Source organism: Vulpes lagopus, chromosome 10, assembly GCF_018345385.1.
Source record: "Vulpes lagopus strain Blue_001 chromosome 10, ASM1834538v1, whole genome shotgun sequence".
NCBI lineage: Eukaryota > Metazoa > Chordata > Mammalia > Carnivora > Canidae > Vulpes > Vulpes lagopus.
In genome coordinates, this window is record NC_054833.1 from 84,327,390 (window position 1) to 84,353,319 (window position 25,930).

General features: G+C 56.5%; 1 protein-coding gene across 5 annotated transcripts in view; it reads left to right on the forward strand.

The window, feature by feature from the left end:
- PRDM16 (PR/SET domain 16) overlaps positions 1–25,930 on the forward strand; it is a 313,101-nt gene that overhangs the window by 139,382 nt on the left and 147,789 nt on the right. For all 5 annotated transcript variants that reach the window (XM_041770218.1, XM_041770222.1, XM_041770220.1 and 2 more), the window contains exon 3: positions 11,658–11,708. In XM_041770218.1, the coding sequence (XP_041626152.1) occupies positions 11,658–11,708 (51 nt within the window). The remainder of the gene's footprint in view (positions 1–11,657; positions 11,709–25,930) is intronic.

Sequence of the window (25,930 nt, forward strand, 5' to 3'; positions counted from 1 at the left end):
CCCATTCCCACAGAACGTTCAGGAAGCTCCATGCCCGCGTCTCCGGTTTGCAGCTGGACCGGCTGCTGGAGGACGAGCAGACCTCCTACCTCTGGCCTCTGGGCAGCTGCGTCTGCCGTGGGCCGGGGGTCGACACGCTTCTTCTGTAAAGGGCCAGAGAGTAAACACTTCAGGCTGTTTGCGCCACATGTGGTCTCTGTCCTATATCGTTCTTTGTTTATTTTTACAACCCTCTAAAAATGTAACTTAGCTTGCTGTCCCCCGGAATAGGCCAGGACACCCCCGGGGAGGCTCTGTGTCTGGCGCTGCTCCTGGAGCACCCACGCAGGTGAGTGCAGGAGGGCTGCGCCCGGAGCCCGAGCTGGGACGTCTCTAGCAGAACCTGCCCCTGTGTTCTTGTCGGAAAGTAAAGGGAGACTGGCTGGGCCCTGTCACTGTGCGAGTGGTTCTCATCACTAGGGTTGCTGTGGACACCGTGGACACCCCTGCCTGGTGCATTCGTACCCATTTTACAGATGAGGGAGGTGGCGCTGTTTGTTTGGTGAGGGCTTCCAGCTGCTGAGAGGTGCCGCCGGGTTCAGAAGGGGCAGGGCTGGCTCCGAGCCCAGGGCTCTTTGAGCCGCTCCTGGGGCCCCTCCCTGTGGAGGCACCTGTGGGGAGGGTGGGGCTCATGCTCCCTGTTAGGCAGGAAGCCCCTGAAGGCTCCCAGGAGGGCAGGCAGCCTGAGCCCTGGCCTGCCCCAGGCTGGGAAGTCCTCCAGAATTCCCCGTGAGCACCTTCAACTCGCCCGACCTGGAGCTGGACGTGCAGAAGGTGTGGCATGGGTGGGAGCGGCCAAACCTGGGTGCTCTGGCCTGCCCCCTGGGAGCAGGAGCAGCTGCGGGGTCCTGGATCTGGCCGCAGTTGCGTGATGCTGCAGGATTCTGGGGGCTGCCCATTTTTCACAGTGGATCAGCACAGAATTCCCTGCCACAGCTGCTGCTGTAATTGGGTCCCGTTAGGAAAGTGTGCGGTCTGGTTTGGCGGCTCTCTGACCACCCCCCGCCCCCCGCACGGTGGTCTCAAGTTATCTCGGCAGCTGTGACCAAAGCCCGGGCAATTGGGCTCTGCTGCGCTGTCTCCTCCCCTCAGATCGGAAATATTCTTTGTGGGAAAGAAAGTCCGGCTCCTTTTCATGGTGCGCCCTCCCTCCCGACCACTGCCCCTGCCGGTCTCCAAACAGAACCAGTTGCACAGAGACCGTGTGTCCTGATGGCTTGGAGCATGGCCTGGTGGGGATCCAGGTCTGATAACCTCCCCACTGTGTGACGCTATGCAAGTGGCTCGGGCTCTCTGAGCTCAGCATTGCCAGGGACGGGGGGGGGGGGGGGGGGGGGGGATTCCTAGCCAAGTGGCATGAGTGTGAAATCCGATGACACAATGCCGCCTACCACAGAGTTAGCAGCCAGCGTCACTTCGGTCAAGAGTGCAAATAGCCAACTTTCTGGTTTCACTGACTTGCGAGTGTGCAGAACCCAAAAAGTGAAAGTCCACAAATATTTGGTGAATGAATAAATGGAATAATTAAAGACCAAGTCGACAAGACCAGAATTTGTTGGGGTGGGGAGGCCTTTCATCCCCCAGGTCATTGCCCCAAGGGGAGGGTGACGCATGGTGGCTACAATTTCATGATCCATCCCTCCTGAACCCCGGAAAGCACTGCCTGCCATTTTTAAGGGAACTAAAATTCAATTCTGCTCTGAAACGTGGAGTGGTGATCCCAATGATTAAAGGTCACCCCAAACCACAACAAGAGGGTCGGAACTCAGAGCCCACAGGGAGCCCGAATCCTGGGGGACGTGCTGAGGGGGGGTAATTTCAGCATCGGCCCGGCACCCCCTCCCCCTGCCATCCGACCTTGGGTCTTGTGTGTCAGGGCAGCCATCGCCTGGAGATCTATGACCCCTTCTTATTCACTTATGGTTATTAAGGATTATCTTAACAAACATGTTATCAATAATAGGCAGGGTCAAGTTGAAGTGCATTAATATGATTCTGTCAATATCCAGGTTATTTCTATAACTAAAAAGGGTTGGGAATAAAAGACAAATGTGTGCATAGAACCAATAACTGACCCTGTGATTTATTTTCCCCTTGGGAGACACTAAGGTGCAAGTCTGCTGGGGCCTGCCCTGGGGTCTCCAAGGCGGCTCCTCTGGGTGGGTGGTCACCGATGCGTCCAGACCCAGACCTGCAGCAGCCATGCCTGTCCCCTGGCTGGGTGGCAGGTGCTGGACAGTGCCTAGCACCCAGCACACGGCCAAACGTGCACAGAGCTGTCAGTGCTTTCACGAGCGCAGGGAGGGCCGGGGGCCTGCAGGGGCCCTGGGAGGAGAAATTTTTCGGACACGCATTGGGAGAACCGCTTCCAGTTTGCCTTCGGCAGAGCTCTGTGTTGATTGAAGGAAATGGGGAAATGAGCACCAAAGCCAAGGTGTACCTGGTATGCGGCTGACGCTCATGAGGGACAGTGTCCTGGGGCTGCCCAGGGACGGTGGGCTCTCAGAACATGAAAGAACATTCTAGAATATCTGACAAGGCTATGTGAAGACAGTCCTCTCTTCAGTCTCTGAGTGGCTGCTGAAGAATGGAGACAGGTACCTGTCAGGCCCCTCCCTTTATTTGTCTTGGCAGAGCCCAGAGCCCTCAGCTCTTTGAAGCTCTTGCAAATGCTCCCATTAGGCTGCTGGATCTCCGGCACTTGCGTTAATTTGTCTGGGTGTCCCGGAAGCGTGTCGGTTGGACTTTAGGAGTGACCAGGGACTTGGAACCCAGGCCTGTGTGTGATTGTTGCATCGTGTTCCATTGAGGGGTCTTATCCCTAACACACACCCGCCTCCTGGGAGGGTGGCCTACCCTGGGTCCAGCCTTGGTGCCTTTCCTCCTGCAGAGTGCCTCCTGGGACCATGGGCTCCTGATGCTTACCCCAGACAGTCCCGGGCAGTAACAGGCTGGTCCGTCTGGTCCTGGACTGATAGACATGGAGACCCTGGTCACCTGGTATCAGGGGTTGGGAGGATCTCCTTCACCCTAGAATGGTTCAGATCCATCCCGGGCCCCCTGTCCTGTCCTCCACCAGGCCACAAGACACCAAAGGAGCTGGACTCTGTGCCTTCCAGACCCTGATGTCTGGTCCCCAAGCATCTGCCAAGTGCCCAGCTAGCAAGATGAGATGCCTGTTCCCACACGGCACAGGTACAGTTCCCAAGCACAGCTTCTAGGGTAGCTGCAGGAGCTACCCCCGGGATCACAGAGAATTGCCCCGGGCACAGGGTCTGGGCCACCCGCAGCCAGGATGACCCAGCCCCACTCTGACTTGGCCATCCCCTCTCAACCATGGAGCCAGCGATGGGTGGGAGTGCCCAGAAAGGGGTCTCTGTGAACCCTTCAAGGAGGGGTCCGTATTCACACACTTACTCACCCTTGGTTATTCGGTCAGTGCCATCTGGGACCTAGAGTGTTTCTGCTCCAGGACGACCACAGCGGGGCTTCAGGAGGTACCTGATCCAGTGGGAGCAGGCCAACTGGCTGGCAAGGTTGGGAGAGCTTTGAGACGCCATGTTCCCTACCAGGTGCTGGGAAACATCCAGAGCAATATAGGACAAAAGCAAGGGATGATGGGTGAGGTCATGGGGGTCTCAGTGGGACCACCCACTTCTCACACAGCCTCCTTCGTCAGCCCCACTCCCACCCACTCCCCCAGGCCCCTTCTGCAAGGGCCTAGGACCTCCCAAATCCACACCGCTCCTTCCAGTTCTTGGCTTGTCTCCTCTTGAGCCCAAACTCTCAGAAGGAAGCCCTGGGCCCAGATCCAGGAGCCAACGGCTGTGCAGAACCTTCTCCCCGTTTCCGGGGCATGTGTGTCCAGTTCCTGGAGCTGGCTATTGCAAGTCTCCTGGACGCACCAGAGCTTCCCTTTCTAATGCTGAAAGTTATGGCTTGTCATGAGTCATTGATTGGAAGTGCCACACGTCCCCCGGCCCTCATGATTTACACGCTCTTCCTCTGGGGCATCAATCTTCCGGAAGCAGGAGGAGGAAGCTGTCCAGCGAGGGCCAGGTGCAGTGCTGGGCATACCTCTCCTCAGGACTAGGGCCTGTGGAGGCTGGCCTGGGCCCCGCCCTCGGCTCACAACCGGGCAGAGAAGAGGCTCAGAACCCCGGGGCATGGCTGCTAATGCACATATGGAACCAGTGGCCTTCTCTTGCCAGCCCTGCCTGGTCGGCACCCCTGCCAGTGCTCCTCTGCCAGCCTATACCCCCAGCATGTCCTCCCAGAGTTCAGACCAGCATAGGGGCAGGGGTCCCTGTGTTCCAGGACCCCAGAGACCTGTCCTACTGGATGCTGAGCATCGTCTGTGGGCTGGGGCCCCAAGATCTGGAGCTGTCCAGTGTACTCCGGGAAGAAGCCCCCTTCCTGGCCTAGGGGGGAGGTCAGAGCCTGGGTGAGCATGGCCCAAGCACAACAGAGGTTGGTATGTACTGAGCTGGAGGTACCCTGCACTCTCGTCTCTGGAAATGGAGCTTCAGGGGGTGGTCCAGAGAAAGAGGGAATCCTTGCAAACACTGTCCCCCGATGACTGCAGCTCCCAGGGAAGGTGGTTCAACCCCAGGCCTGTCCCCAGCTCTGCCTGTGTCCCCGTGGCATTAGATGCAAGGGGCAAAGCAACACCCCCAGAGCCATTCCCAGCCTGGCCCCCTCTTCTCATCTTCTCGGTGTGCTCTCCCCGCCACGCTTCCTCTGCTGCCTCCACCTGCTTCCTGCTTCAGGATCCTGCTCTTTCCCGGGAGGGTCCCTGTGTCTCTCACCCGGGTTGACAGGAGTCTGTGGGGTCTTCACTTTGCCTAACGCTTGCTCAGGCTCTTGTTGAGGGAGGGGTCAGTTTTGTCCATTGCCCCAAAGTAGCTAATCCCAGACTCAGTGCCTTTCAAGATTTTGTTTCAACGTCTCCAGGGCGCCTTTGGTGGGGCAGCGTAGACAAAAGGTGCTCATCGTGAGACGAGGCTCGAGGCTCTGAAGTCCTGCCCTCAGGGGACCTTGGAAGCGCTAGACCAGACCCATCGCTGGCCAGCAAGGAGCCTCAGGGGTGGGGACCCATTCATCCTGGGAAGGAAGATGTGGGCAGCAGATGGCCCAGGGGCAGGCCAGGGGGTCCAGGCAGAGGGCATATGCCCACGACAAGGAGCTGCCAGCAAACAAAGTGTTCTCGGCATGTCTGACAGCAGGCAAGCCGCGCCCAGAGATTCTGGGTCTGAGCAAGGCCACGCTGGCCAGGAACAGTGGTCCGCCCAATCCTCAGCTCCTGCGGCCAGAGTGAAGCTGCAGGCCCGGCCAAACTCCAGATGGGTCAGGAGAGAAGGCCCCACACCCAGAGCTGAGGTTTGGGAGGGGGGCCCCTGGGAGAAGCAGGCCGGGGGTGAGTCCATTAAGGACTCCGTGCCTGGGGCCCTGGAGGCAGAGCGGCCACGTCTCCTCGGCCAACATAAAGGTCTGCACGGTAGGACTCTGCTGCTGTCCACACGGCCGGACATCGGTGTGGGCCCGCAGGAAGGCGGGAGTATAAACCCCCAACGGCAGGAAGAGCCCCCGGGGGAGGCGATGTGGGCTGGCCGTGTAAACAGCGGTATGGGACCTGTGTGCCTTCGGGGATGGGCCCTCTGAAGGAGCCTGCGTCCTTTCTCGTGCCATACTTGACTGTGTAAATATTTTTCTTAGGAGTAAAGAGAGAGCCTGCATTCATTGGGTAGATCTCACTTGAAAGAACTGAGAAGTATCTGTTTAGGCATAAAAGCTGAAAACAGTGTCCAAGGCGCCTTTCAAAAAAAAATCATTTTTGTAGCTCAATCACAGCCAAGCCGATTTTTTTTTTTAATGCAAAAAATAAATAAATATTACCCCGCTCCCAGTTGAGAGCTCAAGAGTTTGTGTCAACACCACGGGAGCCTCTGCGCTGGGAGCCAGGGCGGCCACTGGTGACTAACCGCCCTTCCTGGTTCCTGGCGGAGCGGCCACAGGCCCCCACCCGGCTCTGCCCAAGCCCACCCTGGCCGCTGGCCTGCCCGTGGGGGGCACCCTCTTCCCGGAGTGTCCCAGCCAGGGGTCAGGTGCGGGTCCTGATGGGAAGGGACACCGTGTGGCTTCTTCCCACGGATCTTGCTCCTCCAGAGCAGAAGCTGGGATCAGAGACGGGGATTTGAACATGTCCCCCCCGCCCACTCCTGCCCCTTGGCAGCTTTGTGAACCTCTGCCTGCCCCATCTCTGGAGCCTCTGCTTCCCTTCTGTAAAGCCAGGTATTGGCAGTGTTTGCCAGATGGGGTTGTAGAGAGAAGTGAGGGATGGGCCACCACGATGTGGGCCTCAGAAGGAGCCCCCGCTGGTCCCATCACCGCATCACCTCTGCCGTGGCCTCTGGGACCATGACCTCAGTGCAGCATGTCCACCAGGGAGGGTGGTGCTCATGGCAGGACTTTGATAGGATAGAAAAGTAAGGATGAGAACAGTCCTTTAAAAATCCCATCTTCCCAGAAAGAGGCCACACCAGTGAGGCTTCAAGCATCCCCGGCCGAGAACCAGATGAGTGTGAAGTATGGCCATCTCGATATGGTCAGCTCATCGGGCCCATTGGAGCCGTAGAGGGTCCATGGCACCTGACCACCATCCTCCACCTTGGCCTGTCTGCCCAGTCTGTGCCTCCAGCAAGGGCCTGAGCCCCTGGTCCCCTCGAGGTCATCAGATGAAGGCTCAGAGTGGGGACAGCATGGAGAGGGGTCCCCATCCAGCCCACGGGCCCCAGCCTGCCCTCTCAGGACAGTGCTGTGGGGTGACCCACACAGACAGTGCTTGCCCCCACCCAGGGCAGCCCTTGTTCCAGGAGAGGGCTTAGGAATCAGCATCCAGCCACTTCTAGGTCCTTGGGTGGAGACCTTGGCTCCATCAATAGAGGAGCAGGTTGGAGAGAGTCTGGCTGGAAGGCCAGGAGTGGGAGGTCAGGACATGAGAGTGTTGGGGGACCTCAGGGGCTCCAGGCCAGCCCGGGGGCTTTGTCCCCTTCTTCCTGGGTTTGGAGGCCGGGAGGCCAGGGCTCCATCTGGGGTCCCTCCTGTGGGCATGTTCTCAGATACTGTAATAACGGAGCATTTTGAAGGGAAAGAAGCCTTCTGGGATCCATTTGTGACACCGACCAGAAAGCTTAGCCCCCCTCAGGGGACACACCAGAACACGAGAGCTGTGAGCGTATGAGATGTCTGTGTGTGCGTCTCCTCTGGGCTGACTTTCTGGAGAACAGAGGGTATTTATTTTAAGAGTCAAAAAAGATGTTTTGACCAACCCCACTTAGCTCAATCCTGGCACTGATACCCACAGAGAAGTGAAATGCCGGAGGTCAAACCTCCCTTTTTTGGCTAAAATGCTTAATCAAAACACACCTAATACTTCTGCCGGGGTGTGGAGGTGGGGTTGAGAGCAGCCACAGCCACTGCCAACAGCCGACCCGCCAGCAACGCGCGTGCTGAGGCTCAGCTAGCAAAATAAAGAGGTTTTTCAGCAAAGCGGCAGCCTTGGCGGGGAAGGCCAGGGCTCAGAGGCTCCAGGAGGGGTGCATCTGATGGGTTTTCACCGGGGTTAGCGGTGGGTGAATGGCCCACGGTGAGGTGCGTGCCTGCCAAGACGGGCTGTTAAACAGGCAGGGCAGCAGAGAGAAGCTGCAGGAATAGGCCCCCCGAACCATACTCGGATGCCCGCTCTGAGAGGGGCACCTCTTTCTTCAGAGTCCTGGCCTTGCCCCTCTTTGCATCACATGACTGTGGGGTAGGGGGCTCCTCTCAGCCACCTGTGGTCCTACTGCTGGGCATCTGGCCAGCCACACTGCAGCCCAACAGGGTCTGAGGTCCCGAATCAGGGGACAGTGCACGGACTCGGGTCCTGCCCGGCCCTGTTCTACGCTCCATTTCATTGGGCCTCATGCACAGCAACCTGACCTATTAGGGACCATGTGGTTTGGATGCCTGTCTCCGAATCCCTATCTGACCATAGACTCCTGGTTGGGTGGCAGCCATCTCTGACCTGGTGCACAGACCTCGAGGGACTCTTCTCAGAATGGGGAGGCAGCATGTGACAGGTGGATTTCCTGGGATGCTCCATCTGTTTGGCCTCAGCCCCAAGCTTGTGGGGCACAGGTGGATGGAGGCTGGCTGTGTAAGGGGCAGCAGAGATCTAGGGGAGCGAGGCTGCATTCATGGTGTGCCCCACCTGTTAGGCGTGGTGGGGAGTGGCCACTCCTATGCTGTGTGCTGCTGGCTGGGCTCTCCTGGGAAAGTTTCTCCTGTGGCCATTTGACCTGGAGTTTCTGGTTGAATCAGGAGTGGTTGTGCAGGTGCCTCAGATGCTGCTCGGGGAACCTATAGGACCGAGGCTGCCAGGAGGGCCTTCCTGAGCTCCCACACTGGGCAGGGGAACATGGCCTGCAGCACCTTCAGGGAGAGAGACCGCCATGCATTGTCTGGAGTCTGGGGCAGCAGGCCTCCCAGCAGCCCCTCTCAGCAGGTTGGGCCTCCTGCCCTGGACACTCGCCACCTGGGAGCAGAGAGATAGGAAGCTCAGGGCCATGAAAAATAAAAAACATGGCAGGGATGGCGCAGACACCAACAGAGGGGCCGACGGGCTGAGGGAGGGGGGCTCTCACCCTGGGGCCTGGGATGCAACGTGCTGGAGACCAGAGAGCCCCCATGTGGAGCCGTGGTGCTGACAGGGTGATGGAGTAGCTTTCTCGTTCTCTCCAGAGCTCTCCACCACCTACCCATTGGGAGGAAGAGAGCTGGGCACAGGGCTTGAGCTCCCAGAGACGCACCCCCAACCCCCCAGGAGGGGGACGAGGCCTCCCTGATAATGTCCGACCAAAGGGCAGCAAACCCCTGCTTCCAGCCCACACCCGGTGACGGCGGGACTCAGGATGGGTGTGAGAGTGGGGCACTGTGCACAGGCCCTGCCCCAGTGCAGGCATACTGACCTCTCCTCAGGGAGGGAAAGACCTAGGCCTGGTTTCAACCCAGCCTTTATCTCAAAACATGATCCATTGTCCGTCTTATTCTCCATTCATGAGCTGCACCCCAACTTCCTTCCATACTCTAGGGGAGCCCCAGGGCCACCGTAGGGTGGAGGAGTCCCTGTCACCAGACTCGGGCCTGTGCTCTTGGCTGGAGCCAAACCAGGAAGGATTCCACCCAAAATGGAGCTCAGCACTTTGCGTTCAGCACAGCTTGGGGCACGCGGGCAGCGGCAGCCCTCCAAACTTCTGTCCCCCTGTGGTCACAGCCGCCCTAGATGCCTGCAGTCGGCGCTAGCGCTGCCGGTTAGGACAGTGCTCTACCTCCTGCGCAGGGCTGGAGGCCAGCTGGAGAAAGCCAGCTGACGCTCCGTCCTCAGAGAGCCGCGTGGTAGCCTTGGTGCCGGCAGCACGCTCTCCCGGGCTCTTCGGGCAACCGCGTGGTGTGTGCGCCCCAGTCCCCAGGGGCCATGACGCAAGGTTCCAGAGTTCCCAGGAAGGGAGATCGTCCCGAGGGGCGCTATCCTCCTGTGGATGCTTCCCATGGTTGTGGGCCGTGCCGCAGGCTCTGCACCCCCCACCTAGTTAAAGCGCCCTGTTCTTGAGAATCAAGAACGTGTTCTCCCCTCCATGTGGGGTAGGTCCATCTGGTTCCAGGGACCTCATGCCTCAAGCATGGAGCCCCCCGTGCTGTGTCCAGGGTGACAGACATCTCTGTGCTGTCTGGGGTGCAGGCCTGGGCGGCCCTGGTGGAAGAGTGGACCCCATCCCTGGCCTTCAGGTGGCTGTGAGCAGGGCCCCCTCCTGGAAGCCACGGCTCTGCTGAGACGGTCTGCCTCATTCTCCCTTACCTTGCTCAGTTGACCGAGCCACCGACCAGCCTTCCTGGCTCTGGATCCAGAGTGAAAAGCAGACACACGAGAGAGTAGAAATGTGGGCCTGCCTACCGACCAGACTTAGCCCCCGGCCTCTGAGGCTGCCCTTCCAGGCCCCCGTGGTCAGCACCTGGCGACCTCGCCCCTTGAGGGTGCCCTGGGAGGCTCCATGGTCTCCGTGGGGCTCACCTTCTCCAACTCATTCTCTTCAAATGCAGAACCACCTTCCAAACCACAGTTTCAGAATCTATTAAAAGAAACATAAAATCTCCAACTGCTTAGAATTCTCAACATTTAAAAATATGACTTATTGTTATTACAGCTGAGCCCAGCAAACGTGCACCCTGGCCCCTTAGCCAGCGTGCGTGGGCACTGGCCGGCACTCCACGCTCTGGGCTTGTGATTCGGAAGAGCAGTAGTGTGATTTTAAGGGGTGGCTAAATAAAACCCCTGGATTTGACACCATTTCTCACATTGTTTTTCAAATATTAGTTTCAATCTTGGTTTCTATTCTTATGGAAACGACGTTGCAATTTATATATGCGTCTATGCCCAGATTTGTGATCCAGAAGGGAAAATCCCATTTATACAGCTAATTTGTCAGTTTGCTTAGCTTAGAAAGCACTCCGGGACCCGTCACTGAAACGCCGTCCCTCTGGAGCGCAGCTTGGTGGTTTTTAAGAGGAGACGCCAGGCAGGCAAAATGCTACAGCTCTCCAAAGCCGAGCCAAGAAAAGCTCCCGGTCAAAATTGTCAGGTGAAAGAAAGACCCAAAAGGGCTGGCATCTTTTCTCCCCACGACCCCAAGCCTGTGTCCACAGGCCGAGGGCAGGGCAGCAGTTCCTGGCACTGCCCACCGCTGGAGGAGCTGGTCGTTAATGGCCAGCCTAGGGTGCTTCCGTGACGTGGGCACTGCTGCTTCTTGCCTTCGCCTGGTTTCCTCTGAGAAGCTTCCTCCAAAAACCACATCCACTTCCCAGGGGCCTGGGATAAAGAGCAAGTTAAATGCTGCCCCCTCTGATTTGCCAAAAGAGAAGCAGCAGAGAAATGGCATCAAATCACAGCCCCACCAGCCCCACCGGTGACAGGCAGGTGGTGCCAGGCTCCGGCCAGCCTCCACCCTCTCCCGTTGCTCCCCCACCGCGGCTTCCCTTGGAGTGTGGCTTGACCGAGCCCCAGGGCGAAGTGGGGTGCTCAGCGAGGCTTTGCCTCACCAGGCAGACTGCAAGCCCCATGCAGCCCGATGCCCTGCGTGCTCCTGCTCCTGCGTGCGCCTGCTCCAGGGCTGCACGGCTCACAGCAGAGTCGCATCTAGACAGGCCCTGCTGGCAGAGCTCAGAGGCCACACGGATGCCTTGCTGCCCCCATGGAACTGTTTCTGGTAATATGTGTGGCTTGCCTTAAGGACTGGGGTCAGAGCCACCAGGAGCGGGTCCTTCTCTACCAGGAACCAGCTGCCTTTCCAGGGAGGCGACACCAGGAGGGGTCCTTGGCGCTCTCAACAAATGAGGACACACCATTGGAATAAAGGACCAGACTTCTCAACAGAGTGCTGTCTTCCATTTTACGGAGAAGCCCTAGGTCTTACCCCCCTCATTTCAGAGAACATTTGATCTGCCCCTACGGTTTACAGCCTGCCGCAGCCTGAGGACAATATCTTGTTGGTCAGAAACTAACGTCCCCTTTCACAATTGTTTTGCAGCAAATGCTGACGGATACGGAAGTGTCGTCCCAGGAGGGCTGCATCCAAAAGGTAGGAGAGCTGGTTCCACGCCTTCTCCCTCACCACGGGCCATGTGCCATCCTGAGCTCGCACGCGCGTCGCCAGGTCCTTGGTGCGGCCAGCCGTTCGCAAGCAATGCGTCGTGTGTGGTGGAATGCATGCCCAGGACAGGGGTTCCGATGATGTTAGGATGGATGCTGGCAGGTAGGGGGTCAGGGGGGCTGAACCACCCTGACTCCTGAGGATCTGGAGAGCCTGCACCAGTGGGAACACTCAGGCCATGCAGATGCAGGAAAATTAAATAAACACAGGTCATGTTTGTTTAACCATCTCCACTGGATACTCACATGAAAAGAATATGGAGACGGGAGAAGAAAACCACAATTGGCTGCAAATTCCACAAAGCCTTTGCTGTACTCAGTCTCCAAAGAGGGCTCAGGCAGGGCGTTAAATAAGCAGCCCATTAGGTGAAAGAAAAAGTGTCAACGTGGGCACGGTCTCCTGCCCTCCTGGTGGGTGACGGACGGTAGCTGGGTGGTAGACTTTAGCGCTGCAGGATCTAGAGAGTAAACTAGGCCCAGAAAAAAACCCATACAGAGCGACGTTCCTGCATGCTGCTGCGGGCTGCACAGCCAGCAGCTAGGATGGGATCCAGAAGTCAGCCCCAAACCCAGAAGCCACTCATCAGACAGGGTCGGTCCCACCCAGATGGGGTCGCCCATGCACATGCACACACACAGGACACACTACCCACACTCGTGCATGGTGGGTATATGGATCTTCAGAAGAATATAAACAGCACCCTCGTGTCGCGCTTGCCTCAAAGCACCACCCAGATGAGGTGGGGCGTGGTGCCCATCTAGGATGTATAGACGGTGTCCGGACGCCTGGGCCCTGGGTTGTCTTGCCCCCATCAAGCGCCATTGCTGCCTATGCAGATTGCAAGACATGTGCTATGGGGCATGGTCAGCCTCTCCTGGGGAGCCAAGCACCGCAGTCCTCGCAAAGGGAACAGTCCTGCCTATGACATCACAGGTGTACCCTGTGCCTGGCTCAAGGGTCTGAGCCCGGGACTCTGAGCAGAGCGCTCTGTCAGGGGCCAGGCACCTGGGCCTTCTCGCTGGGTTCAACCCCACAGATACTGATTTTGGAGGAAACCCTGTGAAGGGAGGGATGGTCCCACCCTGAAGTGACCCCCGGCGGGAGCTCTGGCAGGGGTGATTTTTTAGCTCATTCTTTACCCATGGTCTGTGTCTGGCCAAGGACTGGCCCGTCCCAGCGCCACTGCCCAGGGCAGCTGGGGGCCTTTCTTCCTTAAAACACAGCTGCCCTCCCAATGGCCCCCTTCCCTCCTCCCGCCTCTGAGGACAAACTTATACATCCCTAAAGGATGTAAGGTAGCCAGAGACTTAAAACAGCTTTCCCATATTTCAAAGAATTGAAGTCTTTTCTCTCCCCACGAGAAAGGACCTGCACTTCAGTCTTTCTCTTAACTCCTAGAGAGAACATGAAATCTTCATTTTTCTCACCATGAGCAAGCAACTGACCACCTGCCACCGGGTGACTTGCCTCTGACAGTGGGGTGGACGGATGGGAGGTTAGAGGTGATGATGCATTTACAGTAGGATGGGGGCGGTGGCCGGGGTGGGAGCAGGCGGTTGTCCAGCATGGGTACCAGGGTCAAGGCAGAAGGCCCACAAGTCAAGTCTAAACGCAAAAATGGTGAGGCCAGTGTTGGATGCTTTTGAGGCAGGACAAAATGCAATGGGGAGAACCACAGTGCCTCCGCTGCGCTCCTGGAGCATCGTGGTTCCTGACTTGCCTTTTCCTCTTCTAAACACTCAGCCCGTCAGGCCCTGGCTGATTTTTCCAGTCTGGTCATAGGTCTTTCTGGAGAGCTGCTCAGGTTATGGGTGGAAGGAGCCAGCCACCAGGGACCCACCCACACTGTGGTGCACGGGTATCCCCTCAAACACCTTGTGTTTGGCCCTTGTGAGGCCCAGACGAGGCGTCTGAGGTTCCTTCTCCATGCAGAATCCTAACTGACCCAACGCCCACAGCAGCCGGATAGTCAGGGGGCCCGGACACAGAGCAAAGGGAGCCTGGGCGGCCGCCTGTTTCAAAAAAGGCCTCCAGACGCCCAGCCGGGCATCTCTGCCTCTCTGCCTGCGACCACCTTGCAGGCCCCTGTTGCAGGAGGAGGCTGCTGCCTGCAAGGGAGCCCTGCCACTCTCTCATGCGCACCTCTCCCCACGGCACTCAGCCATCTGCTGAATTCTGGGATTTTTCCGGCCTCGCACTGACCTAAGACTTTATCAGCATTTGGGGCATTCAAGTGTGACGGGATGGGTGCCCAGGGTCACATGGGTGGGATGATCAAAACCTAGCCCTGGTGCTTAGATCTGGACCCATCCGGTTACGGTTCCGTGCCAGACAATCGAGAGGGAGGGAGAGGAGAGGGAGATGGGAGCTAAAATGCAAAGCCAAATGGGTTCACGTGCTGAGGCTGAGAAACGAGTAAATACAGTGTTCGTTTGACCTTCTATCCAAAACACAGGTCCCAGCTTACCAGGAGCTGTGTGACTTACAGCCGTGGAGATCTGTGCGTGCACATATATTATAGAATATGACCACACATGCCTCTGTGTGCTGCTTTAAGGACACATTTAGTGAATTCCTTGGCAGGAGGATGCAGACCTCCATTTATCAGTTTTGTGGTTTGGGATTTTTGTGTCTGGCTGGATGGACCTCTCCTTCCCCGCACGTTTGGGAGCTGTCAAACACCTCGGGCAGTCGCAGGGGGCCTTGGGTGGGTCCATGGACATCTGCAGCTTCAGTCAGTCCATCTCTAGGAGGATGATTCTTCCCATTTTTTATGTGCATCAGTGAAGTGAAACAAAAGGTAACAAATGCCATCAGCGACTTGACACAGATACAGGAAAATGTGATACTTTGTGGGCAAGTTGTGGTTATAAATTCTAAGCACTGGAGAGCCAGGTTGCTGGTAGTGCCGTGGAATCCCTCTGTGGGAGCTCAGGCGGGAGCCCAGACCCCAACCCCGACCCCGGCCCTGGCCCTGGCCCTGGCCCTGGCCCAGGCCCAGGGAGTTTGGCTGAACCCATAGGCACTGTGAAGGCAGGATTCGAACTCAGGAGTGGCTGGGCCTACAGCACAGGGCAGGCTCTGGTGGGAGTGATGGGCTGGGACCACAGCGTAAAAGCCTTGCCTCTGAGGTCCCCAGATGCCCCTCCCCACCGCACCCCTCCGTGGCATCGCCTGCATCCCTTACGCCCTGTCCCCCCTACTCTGTGCCGCAATCCCACATCCATCCCCATCCCTTGCGCCCACATTCTTTCACGGCCTGCAGCTTCCCGCAGCCTTGGTGCTGGTGAGACTGGGACCCGTGCTTGCTACCCCTGGCACCCTTGCCATCTTGCATCCCCGTGCCTGCCCAGTGTGTCCTGGGCAGGAACCCACACTGCTACCTACAAAGTCACTTTGACTGCAGGTCTGCAGGTCTAGCTGCGTGGCCTCTTCCAGCCTCAGCGCCTAGGACCTCTGGGACCGCTCCCTCCGGCGGACTCTATTTCGTCTCTGTTTACTTAGAGGGAAAGCCCGGGGCTCCTGCAGAGCAAACATCTGCGGGAGATAATCTAGCGAGTTGTCCATCCATCACTCGGGTCGCCCGGCTCCCTGGAGAGCCCGCCGGAGCTTGTAATAAAAAGGCCCAGCGAAGAGGCTTTGGGGACGAATAAAGAGCCGTGTTAAGGGCCCGCTGCAAATGGATGGAAGACATTATTAAGGTTCAATGGCCGTCTTATCAAAATCCAATAGGATAGACATTTGGCAAAAGGCTTAAATTTATTCTTTGACTTTCTGGAGGGCTTGAATTTATCCGTTAACAAGAGTGTAGTCCGCCCGGGGAGATGGTATCAGCTAAAAGAATTTTGATTTAATCTCTCCGGTGATATGAAAAGGGGACACACAAGCCCGGGGCAGCCTCCCCTTTGTCCCAGTTTATCTTGTTTCCTTTGACCATCTTGAAAAGGAAGGACGTGTTAATACGGTACAACTGGGGGGAACGGCACACAAAAGGAAGTGACCTTCTCCTTTTCTTATTTTTATTTTTTCCTCTCCTCCCCTTCTCTGTCTGCCCCCACCCCACCAAAAATCAGGAATCTGCACTAGCAGGGCCAGGACCAGAAGGGGAAGGGTGCCTCTTGACAAGCCACGAGGATGGCAGCCGTCTCGCCGCCGCAGCTCTGGGGGAGCTGGGGCGGAGGGGGGGTGCTGGGGGTGCACAGAGAGTCAGAAGTAGAGAAAGCTAATGAAGTCCCGCTGCTGGAGGAGGGAGCACGATGGCTTCATAAATCTCTTCCCCGTCATCACGTGCAAAATGCTACAGGTCATAAAAGCCATCCGATAGCCCAGCCTGGCACTGTCCACACAGGGTGATGGATTGATAATTATTATAATTTGTGAAATGATTATTTGGATGTTAGAACCGTGGTGTGCATCGCTGGGCTGTTGTGTGTGCGCTCCTGTGTGCCCGAGCCTGGCCCTGGGGCGATGGCTCTGGTCTCTGAGATCCCTCCTGCGGCGGCAGGGTTGGGGGGGTGGTGGTGGCTGGGGGCTGGGAGGCCTGGCCAGTGAGTCCGGAAAGACAACTCTTTGAGCCGCAGGAAGGTGGGAGCAGAGACCGCAGACAACTGCTGGGTGTGTGCAGGGATTCCCTGGGAAGCCCAAACGCCACCCAGCTGTGCCCCTGGGGGTTTGCAGGCCTGGTTCTTGGCCTGGCCCGGGTCGAGGAAGTGCAGCACAGCGCCGCGTAGCCAGATTCGGTGGGCACTGCTGCGATCTGTGGTCTGTTGCTCTGGCGCTGTTCTGGAGGTGGCTGGGGGGCCGGGGAGGGCGGTGCAGACAGAAAGGAGGTGGCTGGCCCAAGAAGCTACATCCAAAAATGCAGAAGCCCCAGCAAGAAGTGTCAATGTGCACACATGGGCTCAGCTGGCCTTAGTGGCCCTGGCAAGGTTCACTGGGTCCTTCTCCTGCTCTGGCGAGGACGGTTCCAGCAATCCTTTCCCTTTTCCCCTTCTCCCGCCAGCCAGCAACACTCAGGAGCCACCAGCACCCTAAGGCTCACCCAAATTCTACCTGCAAAGTCGCTCTATTACCCCAAAAACCATCACATGGGAGACCCCAGGCCTCAGAGCCCTGTGATCACAATTAATAATTTGCATGTGGGATCGGTTATGTCTTTATGAAATCAAAGTGTGTTTAGCTGCCACAGAGACAGCCCCGAGTTGATTTTGATAATCTGGGGCTGAATAGACTTGCTCGGATGCAGTAAGCCCCCAACAAAAGGCTGGGCAGTGGCTGAAAGCCCTCTGACGGCACGTCTCCCTCTCCTTTGTTCGGGGGCCGCTGATAAAAGAACCAGGAGTCCATTAATTCAGTGAATGAACATATAGTAAAGTCAGTGCCTCTTGAGAACAATAATGTTGAGGTCAGCTTCGGTTGCCATGGAAACTAAGTACTCCTAAGAAGTTTGCATCCGTGATTTTGCTGAATCAAAGGCTGCAAAGCGGAGAGGTGTAGGGGGCCGTGACCAGAGAGTAGGAGCGCGCCGCCTCCACGAGTCCCCTTCCCGATGGCCCAGCCGAGTCTGGCTTCCGGCCCCACCCGGGAGGGCTCTGATTTCACAACTGTGACGCTTATCTGGAGAGGCCGAGAAGGTGTGACTTCAGTGGCTCCGGTTCCCCAGCAGAAAGTCAGGCCCCAGGGAGGGGCTGTGGCCTGGAGGCTCTGCTGCCACTCGGAGGGCGGAGGGCGGACTCTGACCTCGGGCCACCTCCGGGCACCTGAACTTGTCCCTGGGATGGGGGGGCGGCGCTGGGGCCCCTTCCCGCCCCGATAAGGGTGATTAATGGGCCCACGGTGACAGCGAGGGTGAGCCACAGGCAGCTGCGGCCGGCGACCATGTTACAAATGTGATATTTCTGCATTTTCAGGCCCCTTAGTGGAGCCGATTTCCCTTACTTCGCCCCCGCCCTGTCCTGGGGTCCCCAAAACCAGCTTAAAGCATGGGATCTGCTGGGAGAGGTGCAGGGGATTTATCACTCGGGGAGCTGGGGATCTGACAAAGGCCGGCCTGGGCCTGGGGGTGCAGCAGCTCCCACAGACAGCCCGTGCCCCAGAGCCACACCTGGGGGGCGGGGAGAGAGTTTAGCTTCTCCTCTTTGCAACTGAGAAAGGCCACGTGCCAGTCCATTCTCTCCCCAGCACCACCCCCCACTACCGCCCCCCCCCCAATTGAGAATTGGGCTCTGAAAGGCTGTGGCATTGGATCCGGAAGGAGGACGCCCCCCTCAGGGCCCAGCAGCCCCCCTGGTAGGGCTTGTGAGAGCAGGTGACTGGGGGGGGGAGCCTCACTGGGGTCAGGCCCTCCCCCCGCCCTGCCCTGCTGACACTTTCTGCCCAGACTTAAATCTCAAAGGCTGAGAACATCACGCCTTTTGTAGAACACACTCAGAAAGAAAAAATACCCTTAACCTGGAAGGTAAACAAGGAACTCCTCGTTGTGGCTGGAGACCCGGTGCCCCTCTCAACCCACCTTAGCTCCCCATACCTGGTCCTGCCTGGACACTGTGGCCCTCGGCCTTGAGCTTGGCCTTGTGCATTTCCAGCTCCTCCTCTGCAGGCTGGACGGATAATCGGATAACACATGTCCAGGGCCAGACCTGCTCCAGGCATTCAACTGGGGAACAGGACAGTGGTTGGGCGCCACTCTGGGCACCTGGGCCTGCTTACTGGAGTTGGGGATGTGGCTGCCTGGCCAGCATGGAGCCAAGGGGGCCTTGGGGGTAAAGGGCCCTGGGGGGACGCTGGCCTTGGGCCGAGGGTGTCAAGGCTGTCTGGGGTCCAAGTGCGCAGGCAGTGGAACGGAGGCCATGGGGCCCTCCTGGACACCATGCAGAACCTCGGGGTGTCCAAGGTGGCGCTCATAGGAGGTGCTAAGAGAGATCGTTTAGAGCAGGACGCCTCTCGCGCCGGGTAATGAAGCGGATTTATTATCTACATTACTGGCTTTATAGGAGCCAGATGGTGGTGTCAATAAACTCCGTAATCTTCAGGTGGGTGCAATACTGAGTTAATTAAATTGTGCCTCACTATTAGGAGAGAAAAATATATCAGCTCTGAGGCCTATTTAGCGTCTTCTGCTTTAAACACACAGACACTCACCTCAGCGAAGCCTGCAGCCCTGGTCTGGGGGGCCTCTCCCCTAGTACTGGCTGCTGCTCTCAGACGAGAAACCCACCCAGGGGCTCACCTCTGCTCTGAAAGCCCTGCCATTGTCCATTAGTGTGACTGTCATCATTTGGAAGGTAAGGCAGGCAGACTTCTAGTTTCACACAAACAGGGATGTCAAAGGGGCTGGTCCCTCTCAGGGTAAAAGACAGGATGGAGCATGAAAGATGCTGTGAAGCCCTCCGTCCGCCTGGTCACTTCTGCGCTGCCCACTTCTCTCTTGGGGCATACGTGGGACATCTCAGGCCTCAAGGGAGGGCTGGCTCCTGAGGTCCCCTCAGATGGTATTCCCTTGGGAGGTCTCGGGGCCAGGCTGTGCCAGTGCCGCACACCAGAACCCAGGACCCCACCCTGTCCCTGCACAGGCCTGCGTGAGGGCTTGGGAAAGCCTGTTCACTTGGATACAGGAAAATGGGGTTGAATTTGGGGGTCTCTGGGGCCCACCGGGCAGTGGAAGCTCTTGGCCAGGGAAGGCTGGGCCCTCCCCACCCCATCTACAAGGGCACCTGCTATCCGAGCAAGTGGGCTCCTGCACCAGGTTTGCAGAGGGGACGAGTCCACCAGTTCCCCACCTTCTCTGGGCTGTGGCACTGGCTTCCTCCATCCGTGTGGGTGTGCATGTGGTGGTCCCAATGGGGGACACCAGCTGGCACTGTCGAGCCTCTGCCCTGCCCCACCCCCCAGAAGCTTTGAGGCTCATGCTGCTGTTGGGCTCAACCTGGTGGGAGGTCACAGGGCCAGGAGGAGGGTGCAAGGGAAGGAGAGCAGGCAGGTGCAAGGGCTGTAGAGAGGGCATCAGGCCCTGCTTGGGGTCCCAGTGAGGGGTCCTCTATTGCGGTCATTTATAGAATGCTTGCTGCATACCAGCCACTGGATGTCCATCACGTAGCCCAGTTACCCCAACAGGTCTTGTTGTCTGTACTGAGTAGGAAACTCAGGCACGGAGAATTTAAGTCAATGAACTAGGTAGGGACACAATTCAGCAGAGAGGTTGAGGGTTTCCACCACCAGCCAGTGAGACTCGGGGGCACATGTTCCTGAGTTCCCAGCTGAACCACATGCCTCCATTGTTGCTCCCTGGACCCCAAGTCAGAGCTCACCTACACACCTCAGAGTTCAGAGGGCGCTGAGTTCAATAAGCCATTGTGGGTTGCACACGTGGGAAGCAGGTGTACCAGTCAACCATTGCCACAATCCTGCTGCATAGCAAACTGTCCCCAAACTGTGGCTTACAGCAGTACTCACTGGTTCTCATACGTGTGCAGCAGGCTGGTCCAGGCTGGGCTCAGCTGGCCATGGTTGGCTCTGTTGCCCTCCTTAGACCTGTGGGCTACATGGGGGCGTGTTGTTGTCACTGTGATGGCAGAAGAAGAGGGGATGCACGCAATCATCATGGGGCCTAGGCTCAGAATGAGTACGTTACACCCGCATCTACCACAGCCAATAGCATAGGGTGGGAAAATGAGCTCTGCCTCTCATGGATGCAGTCATGGGGCAGAGGGCATGGAGGTGGGGCCACTAGCATGTTCTACTGTAGCAGGCTTCTTGGAGGAGGTGGTCCTGGAGGTGACACATGACCCGTTCACAGGTGACAAGCTGATGTGAGGAGGGTCACTTGAGGTGTGTGGATAGAGAATGAATGGAGTCCATGTGAGGCAAATACATTGTGAGCGGGCAGGAAAAGACGAGGACGCCTCACTGGCACAGCTTCCCCGCCTCCCCGGATTCTGGGATCTCTTAGATGCACAGGACCCTAAGGGACGATCCCCTCTTCCCCTGGGGGCTTTGATCTGTGGTCTGGGGTTGCCGAGGAACAGCAATGCCAGTGTTCGGAGTTGTCCTGGGTCTCCTTGCTGGGAGGGACTCAGGAGCCCCTGTAGGGAGGCAGACTAGGATGGGGGAGGATAAATCAACTCAGCCCCACCCCCGGCCCTAAAAGAGGCATTTGGATAACCTCCCATAGAAAGAGAGCTTTGCCCTCAGGCCATGGGAAGAACCTTAAGTCCTTAGGACCAGGTGACAGAAGCCCAATCTGAGAAGGCTATGTATGCACTTTGTGATGCCAGCTGCAGGACATTCTGGAAAAGACAGAACTGCGGACACAGTGAAAAGATCTGTGGATTCCAGGGGTGGGTGGAGGGAGGGCCGGACAGGTGCAGAGCAGAGGACCGGTAGGTCAGTGACGCTATACAGGAGTGGCTACAGACACAGGTGTTTATCTGGATCCATAGAAGGTACAACCAACCCCAACAGCAAAGCCTAATACTGGTCATGGGCCTGACTCAACGATGCGTCAGTACTGGCTCATCATTTATAAGAAACAATCGCGCTCACACAAGACGTTCATGTTAGGTGGTTGGGAGGGGTGGGGGTGATGGGAATGCTCTGCACTTTATACTCATTATCCTATAAAACTAAAACTGCCCGAAAATATAAAGACTATTCGTTTTTTAAAAGCAAGAGTTTCGGAAAAGTGGACATGACAGGCATGCACGTTTTCCGTGAAGCATCGCTCACATATAAGGACGTGCGTATAGGAACAGGCTGCACAGGGAATAATACAAGCGTGATAATGTCACTCTTTGCTGTGACATCATGTCTGAGTTTGTAAAACTTAACATCCGTAGGGGGTGTTTTGCTTATTAAATATGCTGACTTAGGTGAAGTGCTTATCCAGGGCCTGGCCCACACCCATGCCAGATGGCGAGGGACACTACTGCTGCGGTCGGTGGTGTCGGCCAGATGTGGGCACTGTTCCCGTGCGCTGGATCATAAACCCCGTGTGGTCAGGATTCCCCTCCTGCCTCCACGTGGTGCCACTCACCGAATGCCCGAGCCTCTGCCTTCGGGGACCGCGGTCACACGGGGCCTTCTGCCCGCCTTGAGGTGGGATGGACCATCTAGCCTGTGGGTATTTCTACACTTACTGGCATGATGGCCCCCAGAACTCTGCTCCCTCCAACACAGCGGCCAGGAAATGCTGGATAGGTCCTGCGGCAGTCACCATAGGCAGAGCCACCCTGCGAGCCACGCGAGGTATACAGGAGAAATCCAGCCACAGGCTGTTTTGTTAGGTGTCTGGGCTTTGGAATCTGTCACTGCAGTGTGACCTTGTCACGCACACATTCAGCAATGCTGACCACGTGCCTACTATGCGCAGGTGCTGGAGATGCCAGTTGGAATTCCTCGAGGTCTCTACCCTCCCAGGGTTCATGTCTGTCCGTTTGAGATCCCGGTCACCCGCAGCCTCGTGCCTGGTGTCCCTGACCTCTGGGGACACCCACCCGCCAAGTTCCCGATCAGACACTGCTCCCAGTGGTGGGGCTTCCGAGAGCCTCTTGTGCTGTTTGCTCTGTTCATTTTTGGTGGAAGCGACCCCATCTTGCCATGTTGGCTCGGCCCCGTCCCTGCAGGTCGGGGATTTGAGGGAGTCCTTTCTCCAGGCCATTATTCATTTTTATCCTCTGTTATATACGGAGGGAAATTGTAAGGATAACAAATTGATTTTGGCCAGGAAGAGTGGGCTTCTTAATTTAACAGATTCAGTGTGAGCGCACCGCTTTCTTGATAATATTTCCTTCTTTGAATAATACCCTCCTTCAGCCAGGGCCTCTTTGTATGCTAACAGGATTCATTATTCTACGCGACACCCCCTTCCATCAGCCTAGGCTGTGTTGCCGAACGGTTTCTGCTTATCCAGTTAACAAGATGTTTCTCCAGTATAGTGTTGATAAATTAAGTAATAAAAAGCAAGACTTATTATTTTATGTTGGAACCTTGCCTCTGTTATTTCTGAGCAATGGCCAGGATTCAGAGTATTAGCCACAGAAATGTTTGCATTGCCGGAGATGGAAAATTATCACATAAAGAGGGTCTGATGTGGTGTTCATCACGGATCAGCTGAGAGGAAGCAGGGATTCAAAAACAAACAAAAATAAATAACAAAAATCCTCTTCCCTGGCCTTGCACTGGGCGGGAAGGGGACGGGTGGGCTGGTGCACCTCAGAGTTTCCCGCAGGGTATCCGCGTGCCGCGGGCAGGCCAACACTTTCTTCGTGCCTCCCAAACCCAAGGCTCTGGGTTACCGAGGCCCCGAAAGGGCAGGTAATTATCGGAAGAGAATCTGAAGTGTGGACACCCCAGAGAGCAGCAGAAATAAAATGAGGAGGAGGAATTTTGAATAGACTTCCTCCCTTTGTATTTCTGTTTTGGACAAGAGATGCAGAGGCAGGCGTAAAGGGGAACTGGCAAGGTAGAGAAAAACATCAAATTAGCCTTCAGAAAGGCCTGGCTTGGTAGGGGCCATCCTAGGTGGGGGAGAGCTGGGGGCACGAGGGGCATCTCTGACCCATGTCTGCCAACGTGCGGCCCTCCAGGAGGGAGAACAAATCAGAAGGGTGGCCTATGTCTGTCCCCACTCGCTCACCCAAGAGGACGGTCAAGGCCAGCTCAGACCGGAAGGTGCTGGGGTGAGGCCTAGCACCAGGTGCCACCGTGGGTGGCTGGGACAGAGCCAGTGCTCAGGGCACCATGATAGTGTCTGTCTGTGGAGTCAGGCCATGCTGGGGCCAGGACCCAGGGGGACAGATGCCATGGTTGTCCCCACTCTCTCCTCCTGCCAGTGTACCAAACATCCTGCACCCCGGCCACCTTATTAAACACTAGGACTTGTCTTGAATAATCACTGTTTGGCCCCCAGTGTATCACTGTAATACTCCTCAAAGCCCTCACTGCTCTTTGGACCCCTGGCTTCCCAACATGATGCATCACTCATCTCCTCAGAGCCCCACCCCAATGATGCCATACAAGGGGAGCTTTGTGTCTCCCTGGCTCATCCCTCCTGGTCCCACTTCTGCAGACTCACTCACAGGGGGAGACTCTCTGCTCTGCCAGCAGGACAAAACAGCTTTGGGTGTATGCACCCCAGCAAGTGCCCCAACCTGCTGCTCCTGTGGGAGGACTTCCAGGGGTCTTCTGGTTCCTGTAGTTTTAGGGGCCAGACCCCCAGACACAGCTTTAGAGTCATTCAGGATTTGCTCAGCTAACCCCAAAGGTTGCCTTTTTGCTCAGCCTCCACTGAGCTGCTAAGCAGCCACCATTAAGGCCTGTCCATGGCACTTTCTAAGAGCTTGGCGGGGGGGGAGTCTGGTGGTGGAAAGATCTTTTAGAAGGCAAAAGATTGTCCAAAGTTTTCTTTATCCTCCAGCACCTTGATTTCCTCATCTGTAGAGTGTAGGTGATAATAGCTCCTGCCTCAAGGTTGTGGTGAGTGATTACATGAGATGTTATGCATAGAACACACTTAAAATAGCACCTGGTACATGCTCAGGGCTCAGAGTGAGAGCAAGGTGGTGATGATGGGGATGGTGGTGATGATGGTGGTGGTTGTGATGGTAATAAGGGTGATGATGATGATGGTGGTGGTGATGATGATGGTGATGGTGATAAGGGCAATGATGATGGTGGTGATGATGATGGTGATAATGGTGAAGATTATGGTGCTGATGGTGATGATGATGGTGGTGGTGATAATAGTAAAGATGATGGTGATGACAGTGATGATGTGATAATGATGATGATGATGGTGCTGATGATGGTGTTGATGGTGATGGTGATGGTGATGATGATGGTGATGAAGATGGTGATGGTGGTGATGGTGAAGATGGTGATGACGATGATGATAATGGTGGTGATGGTGATGGTAGTGATGGTGGTGGTGGACATGGTGATGATGATGGTGATGATGGTGATGATGTGGTGATGATGGTGATGAGGGTGATGACGATGATGGTAGTGATGATGGTGGTGGTGGTGATGCTAATAGTGACTGATGAACCTTTGGGGTCCCATCCAGACACAGTCATTACATGGGGGAGCCAACAGCCCAGGAGAGGGCACTCAAGGAGGGATCAGAAGACCCCTGGAACTCCAGTTGTAGCTCTACATTAATTAGTGTGACCTGGGGAAAGTCACTTAACCTCTCAGGACCTTGGTTTCTGACCTGGCAACATAGGGCAGACACTCTGTACGCCACTCAAGTTTCTGGTCTGGGAGGGGCCCTGAGATAAGGCCTGGAGCCGTGTACTGGCGGGCCCCTCACAAACATGAGGCAGCACTAAGAGAAAAAACAACAGGAAGAGACGGAAAGGAAAGTCGTAAATGTCCCTCACATGCTGGCCCTCCAAGATGACCTCTCACACAGAGAAGCAGGCCTTGGGGAGTTAATAAGAAATACAGGACTTCCTGCAAGATAGCAAGTGAATTGTGAGCCGTGAATTACTTTTTTCCTTTGAAAAATGATGTAGTCAGGTCAAAATATTTTTGCATTTCAAACACTTGAGTTCCTTTGTCCTTGGGGCTGACATGACTCGGTTTCCATGCAGCCTCACAATGCGGGGAAACATCTTTTAACTGCCAGACGGCCCTCCCGATAAGCCCGCCAGTTCATAATGTGCGTTCAGAAAGCTGTAGCGGGTGAGAAAGCGGAGGCCTTTGCAAAGTCTATTTACACAGCAGTGAGAAGCCTTTTCACCCCCTCGGTAAACAGACCTGAGCACAGGCTGGTGAGCCCTGGGGCGGATGAGGGCTGAGGGCACAGGACCACTGCCTGCCCAGCCACACTCTACGCCAGCTCCCGGGCAGGCCGGCCTGGGCACCCCTCCACTGACACACCGAGGACTCAGGTCCGTGGACAGGACATTTCCTTCATAGCCAGTGTCTCCCTCCACCCTGGCCCCAATCCAGAAACATCCCCCATGGGGCTGGTTTCCTCAGCTGGTGGTGGGTCTGGGCTGAAGCCTGCTTGGCTCCTTGGCCAAAGGGAGCCTGTCCCGCTGCCATTCTGGGCCATGAGGCAGCATGATGGGAAGGGCCATGCTGTAGAGCCCTCCATTCCCTTTCCTTTTTGAGCCATCTACCCCACTGCCCCAAAGCTGAATTGAAGG